The sequence below is a fragment of the Dermatophagoides pteronyssinus genome, unplaced genomic scaffold (assembly GCF_027571235.1).
Source record: "Dermatophagoides pteronyssinus isolate colony J.1.1.1.1 unplaced genomic scaffold, Derpt_VIB-CSIC_2022.12 sq0001, whole genome shotgun sequence".
NCBI classification, from domain to species: Eukaryota; Metazoa; Arthropoda; class Arachnida; order Sarcoptiformes; family Pyroglyphidae; genus Dermatophagoides; species Dermatophagoides pteronyssinus.
Genome location: NW_027461525.1, coordinates 1,292,785 through 1,318,614, shown reverse-complemented (window position 1 = coordinate 1,318,614; position 25,830 = coordinate 1,292,785). Strand labels below are relative to the sequence as shown.

The 25,830-nt window shown below is 28.4% G+C and overlaps 1 protein-coding gene across 7 annotated transcripts in view; it reads left to right on the top strand.

Moving 5' to 3' along the window:
* Positions 1 to 25,830, top strand: part of LOC113794025 (hemicentin-1-like) — a 62,479-nt gene that overhangs the window by 14,495 nt on the left and 22,154 nt on the right. For all 7 annotated transcript variants that reach the window (XM_075824222.1, XM_075824219.1, XM_027344109.2 and 4 more), the window contains exons 3-8: positions 10,326 to 10,630; positions 16,471 to 16,534; positions 16,659 to 17,045; positions 17,166 to 17,286; positions 17,371 to 17,561; positions 17,698 to 19,095. In XM_075824222.1, coding sequence (XP_075680337.1) covers positions 10,326 to 10,630; positions 16,471 to 16,534; positions 16,659 to 17,045; positions 17,166 to 17,286; positions 17,371 to 17,561; positions 17,698 to 19,095 — 2,466 coding nt within the window. The remainder of the gene's footprint in view (positions 1 to 10,325; positions 10,631 to 16,470; positions 16,535 to 16,658; positions 17,046 to 17,165; positions 17,287 to 17,370; positions 17,562 to 17,697; positions 19,096 to 25,830) is intronic.

Genomic DNA, 25,830 nt, shown 5'->3' with positions numbered 1-25,830 from the left:
ATAAAAATGATATGAGAATCGATGGTAATAATTGCCACCAAGCAAAAAAAACAAAACAAAACAATAAACAAAAACAAAAATAAAAATTTCCTCTGTTTTGGTCTTTGATCTTTTTTGTTTGGATTAAATAAATATCTTTGATGATGACAGTATGTGACTCGACATCTAAATGGTCTATTTGGATATTTCGCCCATTTGGATGTGTTGAATTTTTTCTTTTGGATTTCCAGAATGTTTGGCCTGATTTTTGTTTCACTGTTTTCGTTGTTTTGTATCAGTATACTGTTGTGTCGAAAACAGTTAATTTATTTTTATTATATCAACGAAAAAAAACTTTGCATACAGAGTATAATGTTTTTTTATTTATTTTTCTATTGCTGCCATGTTTTATCATTGTTTGGATGTTTGTGTTTGTTTTTGTCCATTTTTATGGGAGACTTTTTTGTTTTGTTTGCCCCCAATCAACCATTCGTTTAATATTTCCGATTGAAAATTATAGCCATTTTCATTGAACAACCCGAATCGATTGCAAAGAAAAAAAAACAATTCAAAAAAAAAACTAACTGGATACTTCTGTTTGTTTGTTTATCTGGATTGAAATTTTTCTGAATGAACATGTTTTGTTTTGCTCTTTCTCTCTCTTTTTCGTATAAATATGATGATAGCAAGAATGAGAAATTATGCTAATATTATTCCATTTATTGATAATGATGATGATGATGATAATAAACATTAAACATCATCAAAAATCATCAAAAAATCATCCTACATTATTAGATTGACATAGAAAATGGCAATGAACACGGTAATTTCACGCCATTTTTTTTTTTGTCTGTTTGTTACAGATCTTGAATTAGAATTATTCAGACAAAAATCATATCATCCTATCGATCGATTGATCGTTTGATTTAGTTTAGTTTAGTTTTGCTTGCCATCTTTCTCTCTGATTTTTTTTAAAGATTAATTAACCATAATTGTACTGACCAATTTGATTTGTTTCGTTTATTTCTTCTTCTTCTTTTTCTTTATTAATCATTTTCTAAATGAATGATCATTTATTATCAATTGTATATGGATATACATTACAAATGTGTATATTTTGTTTGTTTGTTTGTTTGTATCAATCTAAACAAAAAAAACTTGTATCATCATCATCATCATATTTATTTACATTTGATCGGGCGTCACGACAATCTGAAAATTCAAAAAAAAAAAAAAAAAAAAAATTATTTTTTTTTGAACTTCTGTATTACGACACGATCTTTCACTGGTTCAATCATCATCATTATCATTGTTTTTGATTGTGTATGTGTAGGCAACATTGATTATTTGTATTCGGGTTATTATTGAGTGATTATCTTAGGAATTTCCGTTTCCAACTCTTTTTTTAAAAGCATAAAATTTCTCAATGTTTATCATTTCTTTTTTGGCTGTTGTTTTTTTTTATATCACTATTACCTGTTGACAACAATCATGATTCTGTTGTCCTGTTTTTTTCTGTTTGTCTTTCTGTTTTGTTTTGTTTTGTTTGTTTGTTTTGATGATGATATCTACCTACCCCATTCTATTTTCAAGTTTAATATCATCATCATTTGATGATGGTCATTATTATTAAGGCAATTTACTTGACCTTTTGTTTTTTCTTCTTCTTCTGATTTCTATCTTTATTGTTATCGTTGTTAAATAGACAAAAGAAATTGTCTAAAAACCAGAAAGTAAGAAAAAAACAACTGTACTTGATTCTTTTTGTGTATGTTTTGTTTGTCCATTTAATGATGATGATGATGATGATAGTTACATTGATGGGGTTATCAAATCGACCCATCAAATTTCAAGTTATTCATATGTTTACATAACATTGTCATTTGAAATTTGAAAACGGTAAATGTTATAATCATTATGGATGAACCGAAAAAGAAGGTATCTTGTTGCTGTATTCGATTGACGCCTGACCATTCTGAATAGGAAAACAAAAATTTCAAGCTGTCCTGTTTTCATTTATCTCACTTGACAAACACATGCTAGACAATGATGATAATTATACCTTGATATCAAGTATACAAATCCTTTTTTTTTGATCCAACACTAACCATTACTGCATTAAAAAAAATACTGGCTATGAATATTAATAATACAATTTGAATATCATCATTTTTTTGATGACAATCATGCTGATGATAATGATGGTTTTTTTTGCTGTTGTTGTTGGTGGACATCAACAAGAATGACCAATTTTTTTCTGTCTGATAAAAGTATTACTGTCTGTCTATGTTCATTGGCTATATCATTCTTGGCGTTATTATCATGATTATCATCATCATCATCATTATTTGTCCTGGGTTGGTTAGTCGGTTGGTTGCCATAGATAATAATAGATCGGGTTATTTTTTCTTTCTTCTTCTATTAGGTTGTTGTTGTCGTCTTCGTTGAATCTTCCGTTTCTAATTATCTTAGTTTGATTTTTTTCTTATTTCACCAGATCAAGGCTAATGTATTTTCTTTTAAAAAAAAACATTGTTTTCCCTGGATAATAATAACCAAATGTTAAAAAAGGGGATAACAATTTGACACTTGCAATTTTCGATATTAAAAAAAATGTTAGTATCATTTATCTAGATCATATTGTTAATCCCGGTTTGGGTTTTGGTTTGTTTATTTTACTTTGTTGAAAGGTGTTTTTTGATTTCATTTCATTTTGTCTCCTTCCTAAAAAATTCCTAGATCCGTGTGTGTGTGTGCGTGTGTTGACCAGAAATTCCAATGTCATATGTGTGTAGAGATGGCCATGATATAATTGAGATTTTCTTTCTTTCTTTCCCCTTACTTAATTCGTTTGTTGGTCACCAAAAAATCATTTGGGTGGATTCATCATCATCACGTCAAATATCTATCGGTGATAGTGGATATATATCCTTAATGATGATCATTAAAAATTATACAACAACAACGACGAAGACAAAGATGAAAAAACAGGAGGATTATATTTATTTTATTTTTATTTTATTTTTTTGTTTTTCCTTGGAAAATTTTCTTATAGTTTGGATAAGTTATTAAAAATTATTTTTTTTTTTTTTTTTTTGATAATGATGATGACGCCATTGTGTGTGTGCACCTTGATTCTATCTAAATTTAATGATATTCGCTATCATTATCATAGTCATTGTGTAAGCCAACATTCGATGTGGTTTTTGCTGTTGTTTTTGTCGTTGTTGTCTGTCATTGGTTTTTTTCTACTCACAAATGTTGATTAGGTATGTTTGTGTGTGTGTGATTGGAATCGGCATTAATTATCTATAGACATATCTAATGGTCATCAACATCATCAATGAAATGAAATAAAATAACCAACATACAGTCGGTTAATCCCATATGGCAGATATTATTGGATAATTGATTATCTTTTTTGATCATCAATGATGATCATTATATGATTGAAATTCTTAAGACTTTCGATTTTTTTTTCTCTATCTATTTATTTATCTATTAGCTCTAATAGTTTTTTTTTGTTGGTTTGATATGTAAGTTAATTAATATAGATTTGTATTGACGATATCATATCATATACGGATGGACAATGATCGAAGAATGTTAATGATTGATTATATCATCATCATTGAAAATTACCACACACAAACTCGCACAGATTTAGAATTTGATTTAAAAGTTAGTGATTTTGCTGATTTTTATTTTCTCTGTCGTTGAACAAAATGATTGACGATTCAAAGTTTTTTTTCATTTCTGTGGCCAGAAACAAAAAAAAAAAAAGTTTGTCATCATCAACAATCATTATTGTTTGTTCATTGTTCGATCACATTAAGCATGAATGATTCTTTATGTTCCCGAATCATCAGCGAAAAAAAATCATCAAACCCAATTCTTTCTTTTTTGGTTTTTCATTTTTGTCTATTTGTTTGTTTTGAATTAATTATTCGATTCAGTTATGCTATTCAACTTCTAACCAATAATAGCATCCCAATCACAAGTTTTGTTTCCAAAAAAACGAAAATTATCGCGTGATACTATTTAATTTAACTAATTTGAGTTTCTCTTGTTTGTGTTTGTCGATGTGTATGTTTATCCAAACAATATTCGAGTCGTTCGTTCGTTCGTTGTTTCGGTTGATTTTCATTCAACCGTATTGTTCAAAAAAAAAAAATTCCTGATTTTATTCTTGATGAAATCAAATTTTCAAACTATGGTTGTTCCTTTTTTTTCTTCATTCTATGACATAATCATATTCTTCTTCCTACTTTTTTCTCATCAACGAACCACATAATAAAACTCTAGATTCTTTTTTTTTGTCCCCTCGACAGCCAAAGTTCACATAAGCATTGTGATGAAACAATAGAATTAATTAAATGTCCAAGCTTTATTTTGCCGGCAATTCTCTTTGTAGTGTTTGTTTTCATAGCATAGACAAAAAAAAGAAGAGGAATAGGAAACCCAAAAATTCAAGATTTCTGAATCGTGATGATGTTGACACATGGCTGTTGTTGTTGTTAATCAAATTATTTTATTTGCTAAGAATTTGAATTGCATTCACTTTCCTTTTTCTCTTTGTATATACGGTGATAATGATGATAAAATTCAAAAAAATCATCAACATAGATTCTCGGTATCGAATGAATGAATAACATTCCATATTAGAATCGATTTTTTTTTTCTTTTGCTAACCATAAAAATTCCTTTGTGGTGTTGAAAAGATCATATATTTTCTGCAAATACAAGCTTTAATTAATAATTTTTTTTCACATTTCAACAATGACAAAAGATATTATAAAAAGTGAGATTCTTTATCAAATATAAAATCAACGTAATCCTGACGATGATGCTTGTTTTTTGGTCACAAAAGGATACCAAAAACAAAAAAAAAAACAATCAGTCATGATTGTCATTATGATTATCATTTTGTGTCGTTCAATAAAATTGATTTTAAGGATAAAGTTTGTCATGGCAAACCTCTGGAATGAAAACAAAGCGAAAACAACAGCAGAAAAAAAAACCTGGTTAAGTTTTTTGACTTTTTAACTAAAAAAGGAAAAAATTTCATTGATTTTTTCATCATAGAATCTTATATCTTTACAATTTTTTAATGGCTTTTTTTTTGTTCGAGTCTTCAATTTTTCGTTATGAAACTGAATGAAAAAATTATTTTGCACTGGGTCCTTTTTGTCCCAGAAAAAAAAGAAGAAAATTCAATATATTAAAAAACTAAATAATGTTTTCATATCTATCATCATCAACTATATATTAAATGATCTATGGGAGATAGCCCAAAGCTATCCAACCAAACAACCAGAAAAAAAAAAATGATATCTTTCTGAAATTTAATTTATTTTTACAAACACAAAATCATGTTTTACGAAACTGAAGCAATCGACCAAAACAGAAAATGAAAAGAAATACTTTAAAAATCAGTAATCGAAAATGTCTACGAACGATTCATTCAGTCATTCATTTCGCTCGTTTTGTTTTGTTTTGTTTGTTTAATTCATTTCTCCAAACATTTATCCTTTCATTATTTCTTTTTGGATATAAATTAAAGCAAAATATTTGCTATCTTTTTTTCTTTCTAGAATTTGATTGAGATATTTCGAGCGATTCACTCCTGTCTTACACTTTTGTTTTCTTTTGTTCATTTTCTTTTCAAAAACAACAACAAAAAAACAACAAAAAATGAATTGAAAAACACTTACATCATTAATTTACTTTGAAATCATTCATTTCATTTCATTCATTCATTCTAGAAAAAAACCTATTCGATGATTATGATGATCCAAACAAAACAGAAATCAATGAATAGATTCATTCTTTATGCTTTTCCTATTAATTCTATTATGGCATTCATTCTTTTCAATTTCTTCGAATAATGATTATATCAAGATTTGTAATTATCAAGTAAATGATTGAATGAATAAACAAGATGCTGCTCATTTTACTGGATAAACTGAATTCATCTAATCTCTGTAACGAAAACGATCATTTTTACACTAAATGATTGGTCTTTTCTTTTTCTTCTGTTGCCTGAAGTTGTATGGATTCATTTTCTTTGAATCAATCGAACTCAGACTAAGCCCGAAAGAATATAGAAAATTTTTGAAACGATCCATTGATAATCGACCAGAGAATTGAAATTCATAATTCTAGTTTTCCAATTTTTCAAAAACTTTTTCGGAAATTTCAAAAATTATGCCCCTAAACAAAATTGCCAAAAATTTTTAGCTTTGATTTTTTTTCGCCATTGCAAATGTTTGTGTTTGTTTCGATTTGTTATTGAAAAGAAAAATTGAATTTTTGCTGTTGTTGTTGTTGAGGTCGCTTGGCCATCATTTTCTGTGTGTGATTACATAACCATGATGTTCAGATGATCGGACGTTTATTTTTTCTTCTTTGGAAATTGGATATCTAACATCATAGTTCATGTTTGTTTATAAATTGCTTTCATATTCAACTATTTTGAAATCTTAGCAAAAATTTTAACTAACCAAACATATCTCTGGCAATCAATTGATGTTTGACCTCAATCATCATCATCATTGGATATGTATGCCTGGATAAGATGATGAAAACATTGATTTTGACATGTCCAGAATCAATGTTTTTTTTTTTCTAAACAAAATTTTTCTGTTTTGTTCTTGTTTATTTTAGAATCTATCGTGATTTTGATATTCTTAGTTTGTTTTTCGAATGTCGACAAATCCCATTATAAACACATTGTTCATTTTTTCTGTTCACTAGAATTGATTGATAAAATACACAGGAAATGCTCTCTGCATGTCGGTTGAAAAAATTCAACATATTGTGAATTTGTTTCATCGAAAATATACAAACAAACATATAACAATATCCAGGCGATTTTGTTGGAAGATTCTTTATTCATTTTTTCCATATTGTTTATTTGTTTGTCTTATTTGTTTTCTATTTCGATTCTAAGAACAAAAAAAGAAAAAGAAGAAGAATCCGTTGTGGAAATAGAAAAAATAAAAAAATAAACTAATATCAATAACACGAGAATGGAAAAAACATTACTTTACATCCATCGTTTTTTTTCTTCTTGCTTTAGACGATGCTTAGGATTTTCTTTCAATTATTCGGTCACTTGTGTGCTTTTGTATTGCGCGGAATATTATATTTTTTGTTAGAAAAAAGTTTCGCCAGAAAATTGCAAAAAAAATGCCGAAAAAAATCGATACAACAGAAGGCAAAAACTAAAGCTAAAAACAACCAGTGATTTTCAACTTTTTTTCTGTTCATGATGATGAATTTTTTGTATTTTGTGACTGGGGAACGAATGATTTAACAACCGCTGTACCCATTCGAGAATCGTTCCAGGAACGAGTCCAAATTTTTTTGATGAAGTGAATATCACATGTGCATATTTCGACTATTTGGATTCTACTTATTCATATTTCTCAATTGTTTTTCTCTCTATTTTATGGTGAAATATGAATATTTATCACTTGGAAACTTTTTGCTTTTTTTTTCTCTCTCTCGCACTTAGTCTCTCGCTTTTTTTCTTTTGAAATCTGAGTTGATTTTTTTCCTCTAATATTTTTTTTTGCCTATAACTATCTATTCTCCTATCTGATGTGTTTGTCTGTTGTTATTGTTTTCCTCATAATATCTATTTAGCCAGAAAAAAATGATGGAAACAAATTTGTTTTCCCTCATTTATTTCATTGTCTCTGATCATCATCATCATTATTATTATGATAATTTTCATTAATATTAAAAACATAATCTATTAATGGGAGCTATTTCTGTTTTAAGTCATTTGAAAAAATGTGAAAAAAACAAACAACAAAAAACTAAATCAATTTTATTAGTTTAGTTTATAATTGAATGTTTTGTAGAAACAACAACAATATTTTCCATAGAAAAAAATAAGGTTTTTTTCAAATTTTTTTTTTGTTTTCAAAAAAATGATTTTTATTTGTTTGGAAATGATTTTACAACAGGAACAACAACAAAAAAAGATGAAAATTACCAGAACATGGATGTTTTTTGGGGAAAAAAAGAGTGATACTGAATTCGATAGAATACAACAAACAGCAACAACAACAACAAAATCATGGCGTGTTTTATATGATTCTATCTATGAGACAACATATTATTCTCATATTGATGATGATAATGATAATAATGTGTAACCAGATATCCGAGCAAGAAAAAACTTGATTCATACATTATAGATATCATAAAATATACAAATAATAATAAATTGATTATGACGACAACAACGAAACTGATGATCATTGATGATGATCATCGTTTTATATCTTTTTTTTTCTGTTTCATGGTTTGTTGTTTGTGTTTGTCAAGTCATGGATCATTGCCAATAAATGTTATTATGGTTTTGAATGGATTTATCTACCAATCCCGATTGAATTTCGATGTTTTTTTTATTTATTTTCAGATTCTTTTCCTGAATCACATATCAAATACAATATCAGATTTATCCATTGCTTGTTGATGACTATTTTTTTTATTACTTTGTTGGTCGTTTACTATTTCCATCAGCAGAAATGAAACTATTCATTCAATTCGATTTATTATCATTTTTTGACCATGTTGTCACAATTGTGTGAATATATTGAACATGGTAAAACAAGATTGATTTTTTTTTTTTTTTTGGCATCGCTTGATGAGGATGACATACATTGATGATGCAAAAAAAATGTCCTAATTATTAATTGCTATATTGATTGTCACAATAAAGATTCACATTGCTGTCTACCAATATTTGCGATTGACAAACTTTATTATTGTCCATCATTATGATCATCATCTGTGCTGACATCCCCAAATGATTATGATTCTCTATTACAATCAAATTTCATTTCTTTTCACTATTTCCATTTGTCTTTATATGAATCTTGGAAAACCAATAACCATTCTTGAATGAAAATAATAACAAAGAACTTCATCAAATTGAGAAATGATGAAGAATTTTCATTTCTTTTCACCCTATCATGATAGCTTTTAATGAGCTCTTGTTTTGTTTGTTTGTAAAGGGCAACAACAATAATAATAATAACGACGATGATAATAATAACTGTTGTATACATAAATTCGAATATAAATTGCCAGATTCTTCTCTTATTCTTGTTGGCCTTTCCATTCTTGTTCCAATCATTAATTGTATATGGTGTGTAGTCGAATAAAAAAATTTTTCTTTTTGTTGCAACAAATTAGTGTTAAAAAAAATAAAATATGAAGAAGATACTAATTAACACATTGCTTGTTTCGCTTGCTTTGTGTTTGTATTTGGTACACACTAATGAGAATGAAAGATTACATAGAATTCTCTATGAAAACAATGACTCTGTGAGAATCATCTTCTTGTAAAATAATCAATTAATTGTGTGTGTGTGTGTGTTTGAACTTCAAAAAAATGTTTTTTCCCCCTTTTTTTTTATTTAACCCTATGCCATATGAACAATGTAAATGTCATTTTCATTTGTATGGATTTTTTTTTTTTACTTTTAAAAAAAATACAGTTACATCTCGGTTTACTGATTTGTATATAGCTGATTTCAATTTGTTCGTTATTTAAGGGAATATTTTCAATAACTTTGATTAAATTAATTAAGAAGTAGAAGAAGAAAAAAGTTTTTTTTAGTTTAAATTTTTTTTGATTTTTTCTCAATTAATTCATTTAATCTTCATTACTTTTTACTATTATTTATTTGCCTTATTATGTTTTATATGTTTGAAAAAAAGATTGAAATAATCCACTTGTCATTCTGGATTCAATGTTTATGTTTTGAATGTAACCATGTTTTATTTTTTTTTTTTGCTTGTTGGTTGGTTGATTGCTGAATGATGTCGGTAATCAATCAATCCAAAAAGGGGTCTGTGTTTTGTATCTTTTTTTTCGGCTATTTTCCATGATGATGATATTCGACATTGTAAATAAATGAATGTTTTTTTTAAACTAGTGAAAAATTATTCGGATTTGTCTTCACATTGGAAATTTTGACTATTAGATTAATATAGCTGTAATGAGAAGATAAGGACATTGCACTGCTTGTATATTCTTTTTTTCCCTGATTCCGAATCGAAATGCATATAAATCATGGCTACATTTATCACTTTCAGGTATCATTCAATGGTTATGTTCAAGTCTTTAGTTTTTACACTTGTAAGAAAAATAAATGAATGAATGAATTAACTTAAACATCGTTAGATTGAGTTGTCAAGATCATATCGTAAAAACGATGAGTTTCTTCAACGAATTTTTGTTCATTTGGTTAATTATGATCATTATCGAATACGATTTCTCATTAACATTTCTAAATTTTCATTATTTTTTTCATTTACAGGTGGAACAACCATCAATAACAATCAACATGAAGATCATCAACGTGTTATGGTCAAAGGTATTGCCCAACAATCAGCCTCATTGCCTTGTTATATTGATGAAGAAAATTGTGGTGCCATCTATTTCCTTACATGGAGTCGCCTTGATACACGTGATAATCGTTGGTCAAGAATTTGGGTCTATTCTGATGATAATGTTAATAAAGCACTTAATTTATTAACTGGACGAGCAATTTTTACCAAACAAAAATCTGAAGCTCGTTTAGTTATCAATTCATTAAAACCGTCCGATGAAGCATTTTATAAGGTAAGTTTAAAGGAATTTTCCATTATTATTATTCTTTACATAGATAGGGTCAGTTCATTGATGATGATGATGATTGTTATGTTATGGAAGGATGAATTTCTTTTTTTCTTTTCCTGATTATTATTATTATTAAAATAAATCCCAGACCCATAAACCAGAAACATACTTGACGACAAACTATATTAACTTGATATGTGTGTGTGTGTGTTTGTATGTACGAGTAACAACCAAGCAAAATTAATCAAAATTCTCATGATTATGTGTCCATTCATTTTTTGATAAACATTTTTCTTTTTCTCTCAAAAAAGTTAAATAGCCGGATCGAGTGTGAGAATCATTTCGAAACAATTACCAGAAAAAAAAAAGAAAAAATTAGCTGACCTTTTTTTATTCAATAAAATTGCCAGATTTAAATTGAAATTTTGTGTACAAAATGATGATTACTATTTGTGAATTTAGTATGTACTGGTATCTATCAAAGTTTTAATCGTATACAAATGCTAACCAAAACATACTTCAATCCATTATGCTCAAATGTTTATCCATTAGAGTTTTTTTGTCTTGGATTCTCATTAGTTTTCTTTCAGAAGATTTTTCTTCATACTTGTGTCTATGAGTGTAGCCACAAGAATAGCCTAGTCGTCAAATTCAAATAGTAAACATGGTTTTTTTTCATTCAAGTTTTTGTATCTCTATTTCGAATGTTTGGTTTGTTTTTTCTTTCTTTCTCTGGTAAGTTTGTTTTAGTGAAAGATCCAAACAATTTGATTCTGATTACGATGAGCAAACAATTTTTTTCTATTCTACATTCTTGTTCTATATATAAACGACAAAAATAAACAAACATTATTTCCAGAAATGTAATGGTATTGCTTCTATTCGATTTGAATCTTTATGTTGTTTGTATTATTGGATGGTTGTAGAATTGACATCAGAAATTTTCCATGAAACAAATTGATTTAGTTTAGTTTTTTTCTTGAATATGCAACCAAATTTGTCATCATTTTCTTTGAGAATTCGCTAGAAGAATATATATAGAAGTCAATTCAAAAGCAAAACATTTACAAATCTTGGATAATGGCTGGTAGCAGCCAATTGACAATTTACCTTTATATTCAAAAATCAAATCATTATACCCTTTATTTGATTTTCAAAACAAAAAAAATTGCTTTGGGAAAATTTTTCATTTGTTTCGTTTGTGATAACTTTATTCTCTCAAAGGATTCATTATTCATATTCATATTCTTCTAAGTTTTTAAGAATTTCCTGCTTAATTCTTGTCAGAAACAAAGCAAAACAAAAAATTCATAATTATTTTTCATAATAATTTTCTGTCGTTTTTGGAAAATAACAGAATTTTTTCTTTTCTTGTTCTTCTTGTTCATTTCGAATGAATGAAAAATGAAAATCACTTTAGCTCAATTGTCAGCTATTCTTTTGTAAAATTTTCTATGTGTATATGATGTAATACAATTGAAAAGAATGCCGACAAAACGTATGACTTTTTGGAAAAAACTTTCTCACTTGTTCATTCGAATAATGAGAATGAAAATATCAAAAAAAGAAAAAGAAAAATTTGTTCCAAAGTTTTTTTGGCCGTAACCAGAATAAAGAAGAAAAAAAAATACCGAACGAAAGTAGACGATGAAAACAGGGAGAGAGAGAGAAAAAAGTTCAAATTTACATTTTGATTGTGATTATTATTGTGAAATTAGCTTTTCAAATAATAATAATAAAATGAAATGAAAAAAAGTGAATAAAAAGCAAAATGAAAAGGGGTTGACGAAAAAAAATGTGTTTTTTCTTCTTCTTCTTATTCTTTCAAAATTCCATACTTACCAGTTTCCCATTTTACAAGTTTTTCTTTTCAAGATTCACTTTTCTTACCCAAAATCATTTTGTTTCCATTGTTAATTGAGAATTATTACATCATGGAAGGAGAGGAGAAGTGGAAAAAAAATATGATTCAAATTTCTTTCAATCTTCCATTCTAGAAGATAAGAAATTATTATTTTTCTCCCATTTACATATGCAGAATTTTTTTTCGAGAGATGTTTTGATGAATAACATACACACAGTCTTTATTGAATTCCATTTTTTTCGTGAAAAAAAGTTTGCTTGCAGTTCATAATATAAACAAGGTGAAATGTAATGTATTTTCTTCCTTTCTTTTTTCTTGATTATTATTAAAATGTCATATTCATCATCAAAAAGATGTAAATTACCTTAACATTTTTATCAGTTTTTTTTTGGTTGTTGTTTCATTCATTCATTCATTTATAATCATATTAACAGTTATGGATGGAAATAATTTGTACCAAACACATTTTTTACAACTTGTCACATCTGATGTGTCTTTTTTCCTCATCATCATAAATGAAAAGAGAAATTCTGTTTTTTGATAAAGTAACCAACAGTGAAAAATGTAACAAAATTTAATCAAATTTTTTCAATTCTTGATGTTTGTTGTTGCTGAGATTCAGAAATATCTATCATCATCATCAAATGTGACAAACATAAACAACAACCAAAATGAAAGAAATTCTTCATATTTTTTTTTGATTTACTGACAGCTAATTTGTGTGAAGAGTGTGTGATATACATTTTTGCCTGTCGATGTGATTGTCATCATCGATGATGATCATCATCATCACATATTTATCAATTCCACATTTTCTTGCCATAGTTTTGGTTGACAGATACAGTTTTTTTATCTATTTTGTCAAATCGATAATTCATTTTTTTCATTCATTCATTTTGTTGAACAATAAGACGAACGAACTAAAAAAAAGTGGCATATGTGTGACAAATGAAATTGATACAGAAAAAATGAATGAATGAACAACATACAGACAGACAGGTTCCATCATCCAAAAAAATGTCTATCGAAATCTATCAAGATAGATAGATAGTGAATACAAAAAAAACTGAACCATATCTCATTGGATTTTTTGTTTTGTTTTGTTTGAATGATCATGATTGGTTTTCTCTCTATATATCGATAGATACCATTCACTACCATCATCATCATCATTTTCGATTTTCTTTGTTGTTGTTGTTGTTGTCTGATTTTGATTCAAGCAACAACAACAAAAACTTAATAAGATAAAAGTTTTTTTCTTTCTTTTTTGCTTACTAAAATCCTATTTATTTCCGCTTCTTTTTTGTTGTTGTTGTTGTTGTTTTCCAATATCAAAAACAGTTATATGAACAATTGTCATTGAACCACCACCAAATAATAATCTTTTTGATTTTGTTTTTTGTTGTTGTTGTTCAGGAGTTTCAGTTAAGAATGATTAAAAAAAACAAAACTGAATTTGAAAAAAAAGAAGAAAATTTTCAGTTTAGTTTTAGTTGACTTGGCTTTTTTTGTTTTGTTTTGCATTTCTTATTATTTGTTGTTGTTCTTTCGATCATCATCATCGAAAAAACAAAAAAGAAAGAATTTCAAGTTTGACATTTTATAATAAAAAAGCTTAAAAAGTTTTTTGTAAAAATTTTCGCTTGATTTTCTCAATATTTTTGCATCGTTTCATCAATAAATTAACGGTTCATTTGATCAAGGAATTTTTTTCCTGTTTTTGAATTTTTATGGGTATCATTATGATGATGATGATCATGATCATCATTATTATTATTAGTATGAATAGTTAGTAATTAGTTTTTTGGATGTTTTGCCAACAAACAAAAAGAGTAAATTCTTTTGCGCATTGATGGATTTACCTAGCTATTCGTTTTCGTTTGAAAAAAAAACAAAAAACATCATTTTTCCTATCTACATTCCATTCCATGAACTATAATTTCCAAGAGAAAACTTCCATTGATTATGATGATGATGATGATGATGAGAAAAAATTTTCCAAACTATTTCACCGCCTGAAACGTTTAAATTGATCCAATATTTTTATTTTTTTGCCATAAACCATAGGGATTCTTGATAGTTTTTGCGATGGTTTATTATGGTGAAAAAAGAATCAAAGAAGGCGAAAAAAAATCGATGATTAATGAATCAAAGAAAGAGGAAACCAAGAAATAGATAGATGGATAGATAGATAGATAGAAAATAGCTATTGAAGGTTTCATTTTCGTAATGTAATCAGTGGTTTCAGTAACAAAAACAGTATTTTTCTCGATGTGTTTCACGTAAGTAGTGTTTGAATGTTGTGTGGTCATCATACCGATTTCTAATTAAGACCATCAACAAACAAACAGAAAAAAACTTAACAGGCGACAATGATCAAATCAAACAGAAACAACAACTAAATGCAATTTACTCCCACAATTCCGCAAAAAACAAAAAACAAAATACAAATAAAGATCTGTGTGTGTGTGTGCGTTATGTCAATGGTGAATTGTATTTCTCACAAATGTGATTGTCAACAGAGATGTGAACAGAAAAAAAAATCTTTGTTATATTTTTTTGCTTTTATCAAATGACACCAATATGTGTTTGACTTAATTATTCTATTGGCCAGTTTTTTTCCGTTGTTGTTGTTGTCATCATGAACAACACTCAAAGTTTGGATAGTTGAAAAAAGCTAAACTAAACTAAACTAAATAAAATCAAAAATCGAACAACATTATGTTTTGAGATTTGCTACACACAAACACACAGAGAGACAATATGGCCAATAGTCTTTGGTTAGTTATAGCTATAGCTATCGGTCTCTGGAGAACTCTGTGTAGGCCAAAAATGGTCTGATTTCATATCGGCCAATTGGCTTCCATTTTTTCTCCCCTTTTCTATTCTTTTCGATAGTGAAAAACGATGTAGCCAAAATCAAAATCAAAAAAGATTCGATTTTTTCCGATTTGTTGTTTTTTTCACTTCTTTACTTGATACTTGATGATGTTCACATAGTGTGTGATCAGTTGCAAGTCAGTCCGGCAAATCCGGATGGATTCATTTTCATTCATACAAATTTTATGTTCATTTCATTCAAAGCTTAGTTTTTTTTTGTTAGTACCATTAACATTGGTACCAAAAAAAAAAAAAAAAAACTCATCATTCATCAATTGATCCATGAGAGCAAGCAAAAAACAAGAATCACAGAATAAATAAAGAGAACGAGAGAGAAAATAAATAAATGAAAAGTGACAGTCTTGATCTCTTTATATTTTTTCATCTATCCATTCATTCATTTTTTTCTGTTCTTGGCCGATCGGTCTTTGGTAGTAAGTTAATTTTTATTTAATTTATTTTCATTATATGATCATCGTGATCATGATAACCATTTGTAATGGATAAAAACACAAAAAATTCATTTTCACCCGCAGCCAAAAAAAAAAATACTAGCATTATAAATCTGATTTTTTTCTCTTTAGACAGAATATTCTCGTTTGTTTTCATACATTCAATGTTCAACTTGGAACTGTAACATGCAGAATCAAATGATTGATCATTATTCTAGGCCATTTTTCACTAATAATAATGTCCAGTTTAGAATATACACATTCAATTTACATTAAAAAAACCCGGTCCAAGAATTAAGGAATCATTTAGAAGTTAGGCTAGGACCTAAATGATAATAATAAAAAACCATTATTAGATTTCCATTGTTTTTTTTGTTGTTGGATTTCTTGATTCTTGATAGACCATTGGTTGGTTGAACAAAAAAAAATTGGCCATATTTGTTGAACTCTAATAAACAATCATCATCTAAATGGAAAAAGCCACGTTATTGTTTGTTTTTGAATATTATAATTTTATCACATTAATAAAATGATTGTTTTTCTTTACAATATCAATAAAATCAGCATAAAATCGAATATATAATAATGGTTTTTATTTCTTTTATCCAACCCCTTTTCTACCTACCTATCTATTTATAATAATTTAGTGCGATGTCACTTATGTAGCCGGTAAATGTCCATCATTGACTTATGTGCAATTGAATATAATCGGTAAGTAAACCATATACACATTGTTTCATTTGAATGTACAAATATTAGCCTCATTTTTTTTATTTCACTCTTGATATATATCCTGATTGATTATCTGTCATATTGTTTATTTCATAAACAAAAGCCAAACCAAGCCGTTCATGGATTGAACATGAAGGCGATATTCTAACAAATGGTCATCATTTATCATTGACCGAAGGTGATTATCTTAAATTGGCATGTACTGTGATTGATGCACGACCAACACCGATTTTAATATGGCGTTCGGTCGATTCTCGTGGTCAAACATTCGAGCTTATTAGATCAACAACGAATAGTGAATCATTTATTATTACAACTGGAACAATTTCCGGTGATGAATCTAATTCTAATTCAGTAATGGATCGTGCAACATTAATATTGAATAAAAAACTAACACGTGATGATCTTGGTTCAAAATATGAATGTCATATTGAACATGAAACAATCGATAATAATACAATGGATAAACATGTTGTTCTTGATGTTAATGGTAAGTCGTAGATTTCATTCTAACCCAAAAATAAAAGAAAATAAAAAATCTCAATTGATTGACATACGCCTAATCTATATTATTTTTTTTTGTTGTTGTTGTTTGATGTAAAACGATTAGTCGGTATTAAAACAATGGAAATAATCGGACCAAGTACATCGGTACGTGAAGGCGATATAGCTGTGATTGAATGTGTGGCCTATGGAAGTAAACCGGCTGCCGAAATTGTTTGGCGCAACGGGTAAGTCAAATGTTTTGACTGATCTTTGTTATACTTTTGAATCATTAACCATTTGTGATTTTGTTTTATATTTCATATTTCTAGTTCTAGAATAATTGATGGACATTCAATACAGAATACTATCGAAACAAATATCGATCGAATCACTGTCAATAGTCGATCAAAATTAGAGATTATTGTTGGCCATCAAGATCATCTGAATCCTATCACTTGTGAAGCAGCAAATGTAGCAATGCGTACGCCTATCAATAAATCAACTGAAATATCTGTTCTTTGTAAGTTTTTTTTCTTCGAATTTTAATCAGATTTTTATTTTTTTCTTCATTCGATTTGATTTATTCATATGATGATGGTAATGATTCGAAAAAAAACGATTTATTCTTGATTTTTTTTCTTTACTTTGCTTGACAGTTGCACCAATCGTTGTGATGGAGCCACAAAACGGTGTAACCGTTAATGAATCAACACCAATGGTAAAGATTTATTGTACCTATAAGGCTAATCCTAGCCAATTGTTAGAAAATGAAACCATTTGGTTTAAAGATGGTCGTCGTTTAGACATGAGTGATCGTAACAAATATATCATTGAATCAGCAATCAATTCACCAACATTAGTTATATTGGATGTAACTAGAAATGATACTGGCCATTATCATTGTACATTGGCCAATACATTTGGTTCTGGTGTGCCTAATAGTTCTATTTACCTGAATGTGCTTTATCCACCTATCGTTTCATTGTTAGTATATCCTGATCCTTCATCATCAAATTATTTGCTCAAAGAAGGTGATGATTTACGAATGGTATGCGATATTCATGATGGTAATCCTCGATCAGCATCACGAATGCGTTGGCTTAAAAATAATGGTGAAACTTTTAGTGAATTAGATGGTGATACTAGTACGCAAAAAGAATTGTCATGGCTTAGTATACCTAGAAGTTTGACAGGGAATTATACTTGTCAAGCAATAAGCGAAGCAGGAGCTAGTGATCTTAGTAATGAAATCGAAATCATTGTACATTATCCGCCTGGTAAATCAATTATACGACTATTGGATGAGCCGTATCCAATAAAAGGAAGAAATCTTACTTTAGAATGTATTGTCAATGATTTTGGTAGTCCTTCTGATCATACCGAATATCATTGGGAAAATAGTGATGGTATGGTTTTTGAATCTCGACAACCAATTTTGACTATACAAAATGTACGTATTGTAAATCGTGGTAATATTTCATGTTCAGCTGTCAATGAAGTTGGTTTTGGTGCTCGAGGCCGATTTGAATTAATTCCATATGCACCACCTCGTTTTATCAATTCTTTACCACCGACAATCGGTGTTAATGAAGATTTTCGTAGTTCAACATCATTTTCAGAATCATCATATTCGAATTATAATCAAAATGAAATGAACACTGCATCATGGAATGGTAATGGTCAAACATATGGTTATATGACTGGAAACGATGGTAATGGTTTATCAAAATCATCATCTTCAGAAAGTTCCGAACTGGTCACCTTATATTGTCGTGTAGAATGTTTTCCATTATGTTCACTACATTGGTATCGTAATGATCAACCAATTGATAATAGTACAAGAAGTGAATATCGTATTATTGAAGAACAGTTACCGGAAGAATTTTTACTCAATCGTTTTCCTGGTATTGAATCTACACTTACATGGAATATATCAAAATCTGGCCGCAGCAAATTAGATCGTGTTCGTGATTCTGGTACAACATTTTCCTGTGTTTCCAGTGGTAATCTTGTTGGACCATCAGTTCGTTCGGATTCTAGATTTCAAGTTGAATGTAAGTACAACTTTTTCTTTTTTTTTTTTTTTGGTTGAAAATGTACTCAAATATACAGTGAATTTAATCCACTTTGAACCTTGGAATTGGATAGATTAATTAGCTTTGAGAATTTGCTGTTGCTTTGAAACAGAACATCAGCAGCAGCAGGAAAAAAAACGACACAAAAGAGATTTAGTTTTTTTGTGATGGTGAAATACGTATGTTTTTTTGTTTTTCTGGTTGTTGGAAAAGCTTAATGACGGAATTCATTAATGTATAATGTCATTGCCAAACGAAAAATTCGATTCAATTCCATTTCCTCTGTTTAATTATAGACTAGCCATACTATTAGTATTTTTCAATTCCAAATACACAAAACCATATATGGTTCTCTTATTTTCTGATGACTAAATTAATTTGCCAAATTGTTCAACTCATATATGTTCAATGTGTCGATACACACACTATGTCCAGCAGTAATTGGCTAGTAATAATAATAATAATAAGTCGTTCCTAGCTTTATCGATGATATTTTTTAATTTGAAATTTTTATTACCAATGTTTCCAGCCTGGCTTTTTTCGTTTTTTTTCTGTATTCTTGTTTTTTTTTTTGAATTCTCAATGGAAACCAGGAATTTACTCCCAGTATAGTCCATCCATAAGCAATTTTGTTGAGTTCCGGTTTATTTTTTGTTCTTTTTTTCAAGCTTTCAACTTTCATTTTCCCATTCTTGTTGGTGTGTCGGCAAATTTTTTTCTTTTTTCTTTTGGTTTGATGAAATCCGTTTTTTTCTCTAGATTCTGGTTTTACATAGTTGATCATTGTTATGATGATGATGAGAGTAACAATGGCTACCATCATTATTATGATGATAGTCATCATAATCATTACATTAGTTGATGGCTACTATTCTCTTCTCATAGTCGTTTATTCGCTTCATTTTGTTCATTTATTTCTGGATATCTATCTATCTATCCAATATCTTTATGAAGGAAATCTATTAGCTTGTTTCATTTTTTCTCTGTTTTCTTTTACATTTTCATCTCTTCTCTCCTCTATCCATATCCACTTATTAAAATCCATGATTCTGTTGATGGACAAGAAACAAAAACAAAAAACACGATAAATTGAATAGTGTAGAATCGTGTTATTATTATTATTATTATACTGATTCTTTGATGTGATTGAGTGATGAACGAATGAATGTAAAAAAATAAAAATAATGAAAGTACCAGTGCCAATGATAGTGATTATGATCATATATTGTCTATTCCGTGATTTTTTTTTCTGTATATGGATCCATTATATCAAACTGCGCTTCCAGCATTACTCATTTATGACTGTTTTTTTTGTTGTTGTTGTTGTTGTTCATCAAATGCATTTCACATATAAAGAATCATATCATATTGGTCTGATGAATTCAAAAGCTTTTTCTAAACACACTGAATTCATATAAAAGAAAATGTTTTTTGTTGTTGTTGTTTTTGTTGTCGGTACATTGATAATGAAAAAAAATCTGTTTTCTTTTTCCATCTCTCATTCAATTCTTGTTGGAATGAAGCAAAAAACAAAAAATTTTCATCGACTAATTGCGTACAATATTGTACTGCTGATAATGAAGCCATTGGTTTCGGTGTTTGGTTTTAAGCTTTACTATCATTATCATTATCATCATAATCATCATCGCCATTGACTTGATGGCTAAAAGTGAAAAATATTTTTGTTTTCAGCTTCACGATTCACCAATGGTTTTTTTTGCTAGAGAAGACCAACAAGCCAAAACGAAAAAATAAAAAATAAAAACAATTTTTCCGTTTTTCTACGGAACAATTTCAAGTTGCTCAATTTTCATGTTTTCATTTCGGATGTAATTTTTTTTCATTTCTTTCTTTTTTTTCTGGTTATGGCCGCATCATTTCAGTTTTTTCTTTGGTGTGTATGTGTGTGATGCCAATTCGATTTTTTTCGACTTGCCTTTTATTCCATGGTTATTATATCGCTCGATTCTTTTTTTTCATTTTATGGCTTTATTTTCTATAAAAGACACACTTATTGAATGTTTTTTTTTCTTTAATTTTAATTTTTATTTTTCTTCGTTTCAAAATTGCTGTTGTTAGTTTTAAAAGAGGCAATGTTTCAATTAAGAAGCAAAATAGAGAGAGAGAGAGAGAAAACTAATCTCTGGAATAAAAATGTTGGGCCCTTTTTTTCCTCATACACAGTATTCCTACACACACAAACACTCCATCTATCATTGATGAAAATTGCATTCTTTATTTTCGGATTCTTACGCTTCACACTGGAAAATGGTACAATTCAATTCAAGATTCTTTTGAGTCAAGGATCAAATACGATAAGATTTTATTTTTACTGAATCTCTTTCTCTTTGGTTCTAGTTTTTTTATTGATATTTTTTCTTTTCTTGTTACACACATTTGGTGATAGTTTTTTTTCTTATCTTATATTCATATAGTTCAAAATTCTTGCAAAGAAATTATTAATTTTTTTCCTTCTTTTTTAAATTGCGACAATCATGGACGATGAAATTTTTTTCTTATTGAATCAATCGATACATCGATATTTTTTCGACTTATAATCGTCAACATTATCACGAATAGTTCAAAAATTAGCTAATCTTTTGTCCAATTTTACATTGAAATTGAATGATTCTAATCAATTTGAGTGCTGTTGGTTGTTTTTTTAAAATCGTCTTCATTAAAATTTTAATCGTTATTCTTATGATGATGATAATGTTGTCTTATGATCGAATTTTTAGCTTGTTTCATTGGAAATGATAATCTTTTTCTTTTCGATGAAAATTAAAACATTTTCCAACATGAATAGACAGAATACTGGCAAATGGCTGCAAAATCCCTGAAAGTCTTTGATTTTTTTTCAGTGTTAATATTATGTTAATTAGCTTCGATTGAATTTGAACATTATTTTTTTACATTAAATACACCAAGCAGTTATGCCTATGCATAATTACCGAAAATTGACAAGTTCGAATAAAGCAAGAATCCTTTTTGCTTCAAACCCTGTAGCTTATTTGTTAGCTTGATTTTCTCACTCTTTTTCTCTATATGATTTATGGCACACCGACCTCTTACTGTGTGTCTCGGTGCGTGTGATTTTTTTCTTCTTCTTCATTTTGCATCATTAAATGTGCCCAAAAAAAAACATTGATGATTGAATGATAACAGAATTATCGTAAACAAACAAACAAACAAAATTACTACTGAAACAGATTTATGTTCGTTATTATTATTGTTGGCCAAAAATTTTCCTGTCTTGATTTTTGTTTGTTTTCTGCTATTTTCATCCTTTAAATAAACATCAACCAAAACATATTGGATGAATTTGTTTTCTCTATCTCTGTTTCCAATAATTGATGTTTTTTTTTACTTCGCTGATCATCATTCTGATGAGCAATTCAAGTGATTCATTGGCTTTCAATTATTTCCGATTTGATTCAGTTGTTGTTGTTGATTTTTTAAATCTATGTCCAAAAATGGTCTAAATGACTTTTTGATTATCCTCAACTAATCTTTGATGATAAGTTTTTTGCAACATACAACAGAAAATAATAGTTTAGTTTAGATTTTTTTGAAGAAATGACAAGCAATTTGTTTTTTGTATGGATCATCCTCATCATCATCATAGTTATCAAATGACGAAGGAGTGTCATTCAATAGAAGAATTAGCACTTAATTGTCGTCTTTGTGAATGATTTTCTAATCATCATCATCTTCATCTATCAATAGACAAATCAAATCAATCTTTCTATGTTTTTTTTTGACTACTGTGTTGTTTTGTAAATCTTTGCAAACATTCACTTCATAATCGTATTTAATTTTTGATTGTTTTCGATTATCATTGGCAGGTGTGTATGTGTGTGTGTTATCAACTGAATTGTCTACTCATATTTTCACTTATTTTTACCATTCATTCCATTTATCGATCGATTGTTGCTGATGTTAGCGAGAATATCAATTTGTAGCCAATTTATTCATTTCATTTCGACCATCGATTTGTGATTCATTTTTTTTCTTCTTTTCAATTCAACTAAACATAGACGCCGAATCAGCAATCATCAGTTTTTTTTCTTTTTTCTTTTCACAGAAGTATTTCGATCCATTATGAAGTTTAGTCAATGGTAGACCAAATAAAATAATGATGATGAGGTGATTGGTGTTGTTGTTGTTGTTGTTTAGCACATTCACCAAAAGAAATACGATATATCGATTCATAGAATTCATAGAGAATTCGAAGTAAATTTATAAATGGATATCAGTGGTGAACACACCAAAATGGAATGTGTGTGTGTGAGAGAGAGAGAAAAAAACAACAAAAACAAGAATCTTACCACTCTAGAAATCCTAAACCTTATTGCCTATTGATTTTCGTTTAGTAATCAATTTATTCTTGGTTTGCAATTTAGAAAAAATATAGTACATTTTCCAATTTTTTTTTCTCATTCGCTTTTAGCTACTCTCTCGCTATACACGTATTATATTTTACATTTTTTTTCTTTTCGTTTAGTTCAATTCTATGGGCATTGATATTCATTTCATTTCATTCAATGTGCTTGTTGTTTGTCTTGGCAACTTTTCACTTGATTTAGTTCATTTTTATTTTCATTTTTTTCACACATTTATTTTCTCAATACAATTCCCCATCTGAATTGGATTCGATTTTTATTTTTGTTAACCGATTTTTTATTTGAAAAAATCAAAACGAAAGAAGAAGATTCTAGTAGCTCGTTTTTTTTTGGATTTTCTTTGGCTGTTGATTTGATGGTGGCAACGAAAAAAATAAATTCAAGATATGATCATCATCATCATCGGCATAACCATTGCGCCATCATCATTTATTCACTATATTTTCTTTATTTATTTCTCACTGCTGCCTCTAATTCGATAACGCGATTTTCACATTAACGTTTTTTTCCTTCTTCTTTCTTTTTGCTTTGCTTTTCACTATCCATGTCATCTATCTATCTATCTATCTGGTTTTCTTGTTGTTGTTTGTCCGCTTAATATCGGAATAAAAAGTATAGGAATTTTTTTTCTTTTACTTTTTTCTCGCCTCTGTTTCTCGCATTATCATTTTGTTCGTATGAATGAAACGATATGGAAATAAAAAGTGATATCAATGATATATAAGTGTGTTACCAAAATCTAATAATTCTTTTTCTATTCTGTTTTGTCGATTGCATTACTTCTTAGATAGATAGATTTTATTCCTTTTTTTTCGCAAGAATCAAAGCAATTTTTTTTCTTATATACAGAATTTCTTTTACAGAATTCTAACATATATTTTTGTTAAGATTTGAATAACTTGTTTCCTTCGTTGTTGTTGTGTTTTTTCTGTTGTTGATTATTCTATAATATTCACCTGAATAAACATTCATTGATGTTTTTCATTCATTTCTATGTATATATTTTATCCACTGATGTACCTGAAATTGAGTTTCAATGCTTTTTTTGGGGAATCTTAATAGCAATTTGCAGAATTTGACATTCACAGTTATTTATTGATATCATTTGATTTTTTCTGTATGTTTGTTTCAAGAATATGTGAAACACAAATTTGTGAAATACGTTTACTTTCGACGGTATTTCGGTTTGGATCTTTTTTTCTTCTATAGAAAAAAAAACATAAAATAAATGGCGATTTAAGAGTTAAGCTCTTTTTTCTTCGAACAACCTCGTTTATCTGAATCGATTTGAAATTTTTTTGTTCAATTTATCTAAATTGTTATAAAATGTTATATTCTTTTCCTCTCCATTCTCTCTTTGATGATGGCCACAAGAAAAATCGTTGTTTTCGTTCCAATTTTCCAATTGGAAACTACAAATATCGAATTTTTTGTTTTCGGTTCAAAAATAAAATAAACTCAACGGTTGTGTCAACACATCTTGTATATATGATATGATATTGTTGAATTAATTCTAATTTAAATGCACACTTTTATTTTGACATTTCAAAATACACACACAGGAGCGAAAAAATCCAATTTTTCATTATTTTGATTTGATGAACCCGAAACACAACACAAAAAACAAGTGAAGAAATGAAAAAATCTTTCATTCACTTGATGATTGGATAATTTATATGTCTGTTTGACTGTTTTTTATTATAACCTAAACAGACAGATAAAGTATATTGGGATAAAATTCAAATTCAAAAATGATTTTGTCATCATTATTTTACTTTGTATCAGATTCAATGGATGAATGAATGAATGAATGAATCTGTTCAATATTTGAAATTACTGAATTGTTATTTTGTGAAAATATTTTTATATCGATATTGATCTTTATTATATTCATACTATATGATAGTAGTGATCATCGAATATGATGATCGATGTTGATTTGTCGTCGTTGTCCAAATGATTATCAAATGATCAAATGGAACAAATACTAAACGAATAAGACAACGAGACAATATGGAACATGTCAACGAATAGTGGTGGGTGATCGATATTCATTTCGATTGATACTTTTCTCTCTCTTGTCAATTTAGCTACTAAACTTTTTTTTGTTTTGTTTTCTACGTCTACTTTATTGCGTTGCTTTTGTGTATCTTTCATGTATCACCATGAAGAACAGATAAAAAAAGTTTAAATCAAAAAAACATTTTCTCCAACAACAGCAAATCAGTATGGTGAAAAAAATCCCTTTTCTTCGTTCATCATCATCATCTTGATGAATTTCCTTGTTTTATCTTTTGGGGTTTCAAAAAAA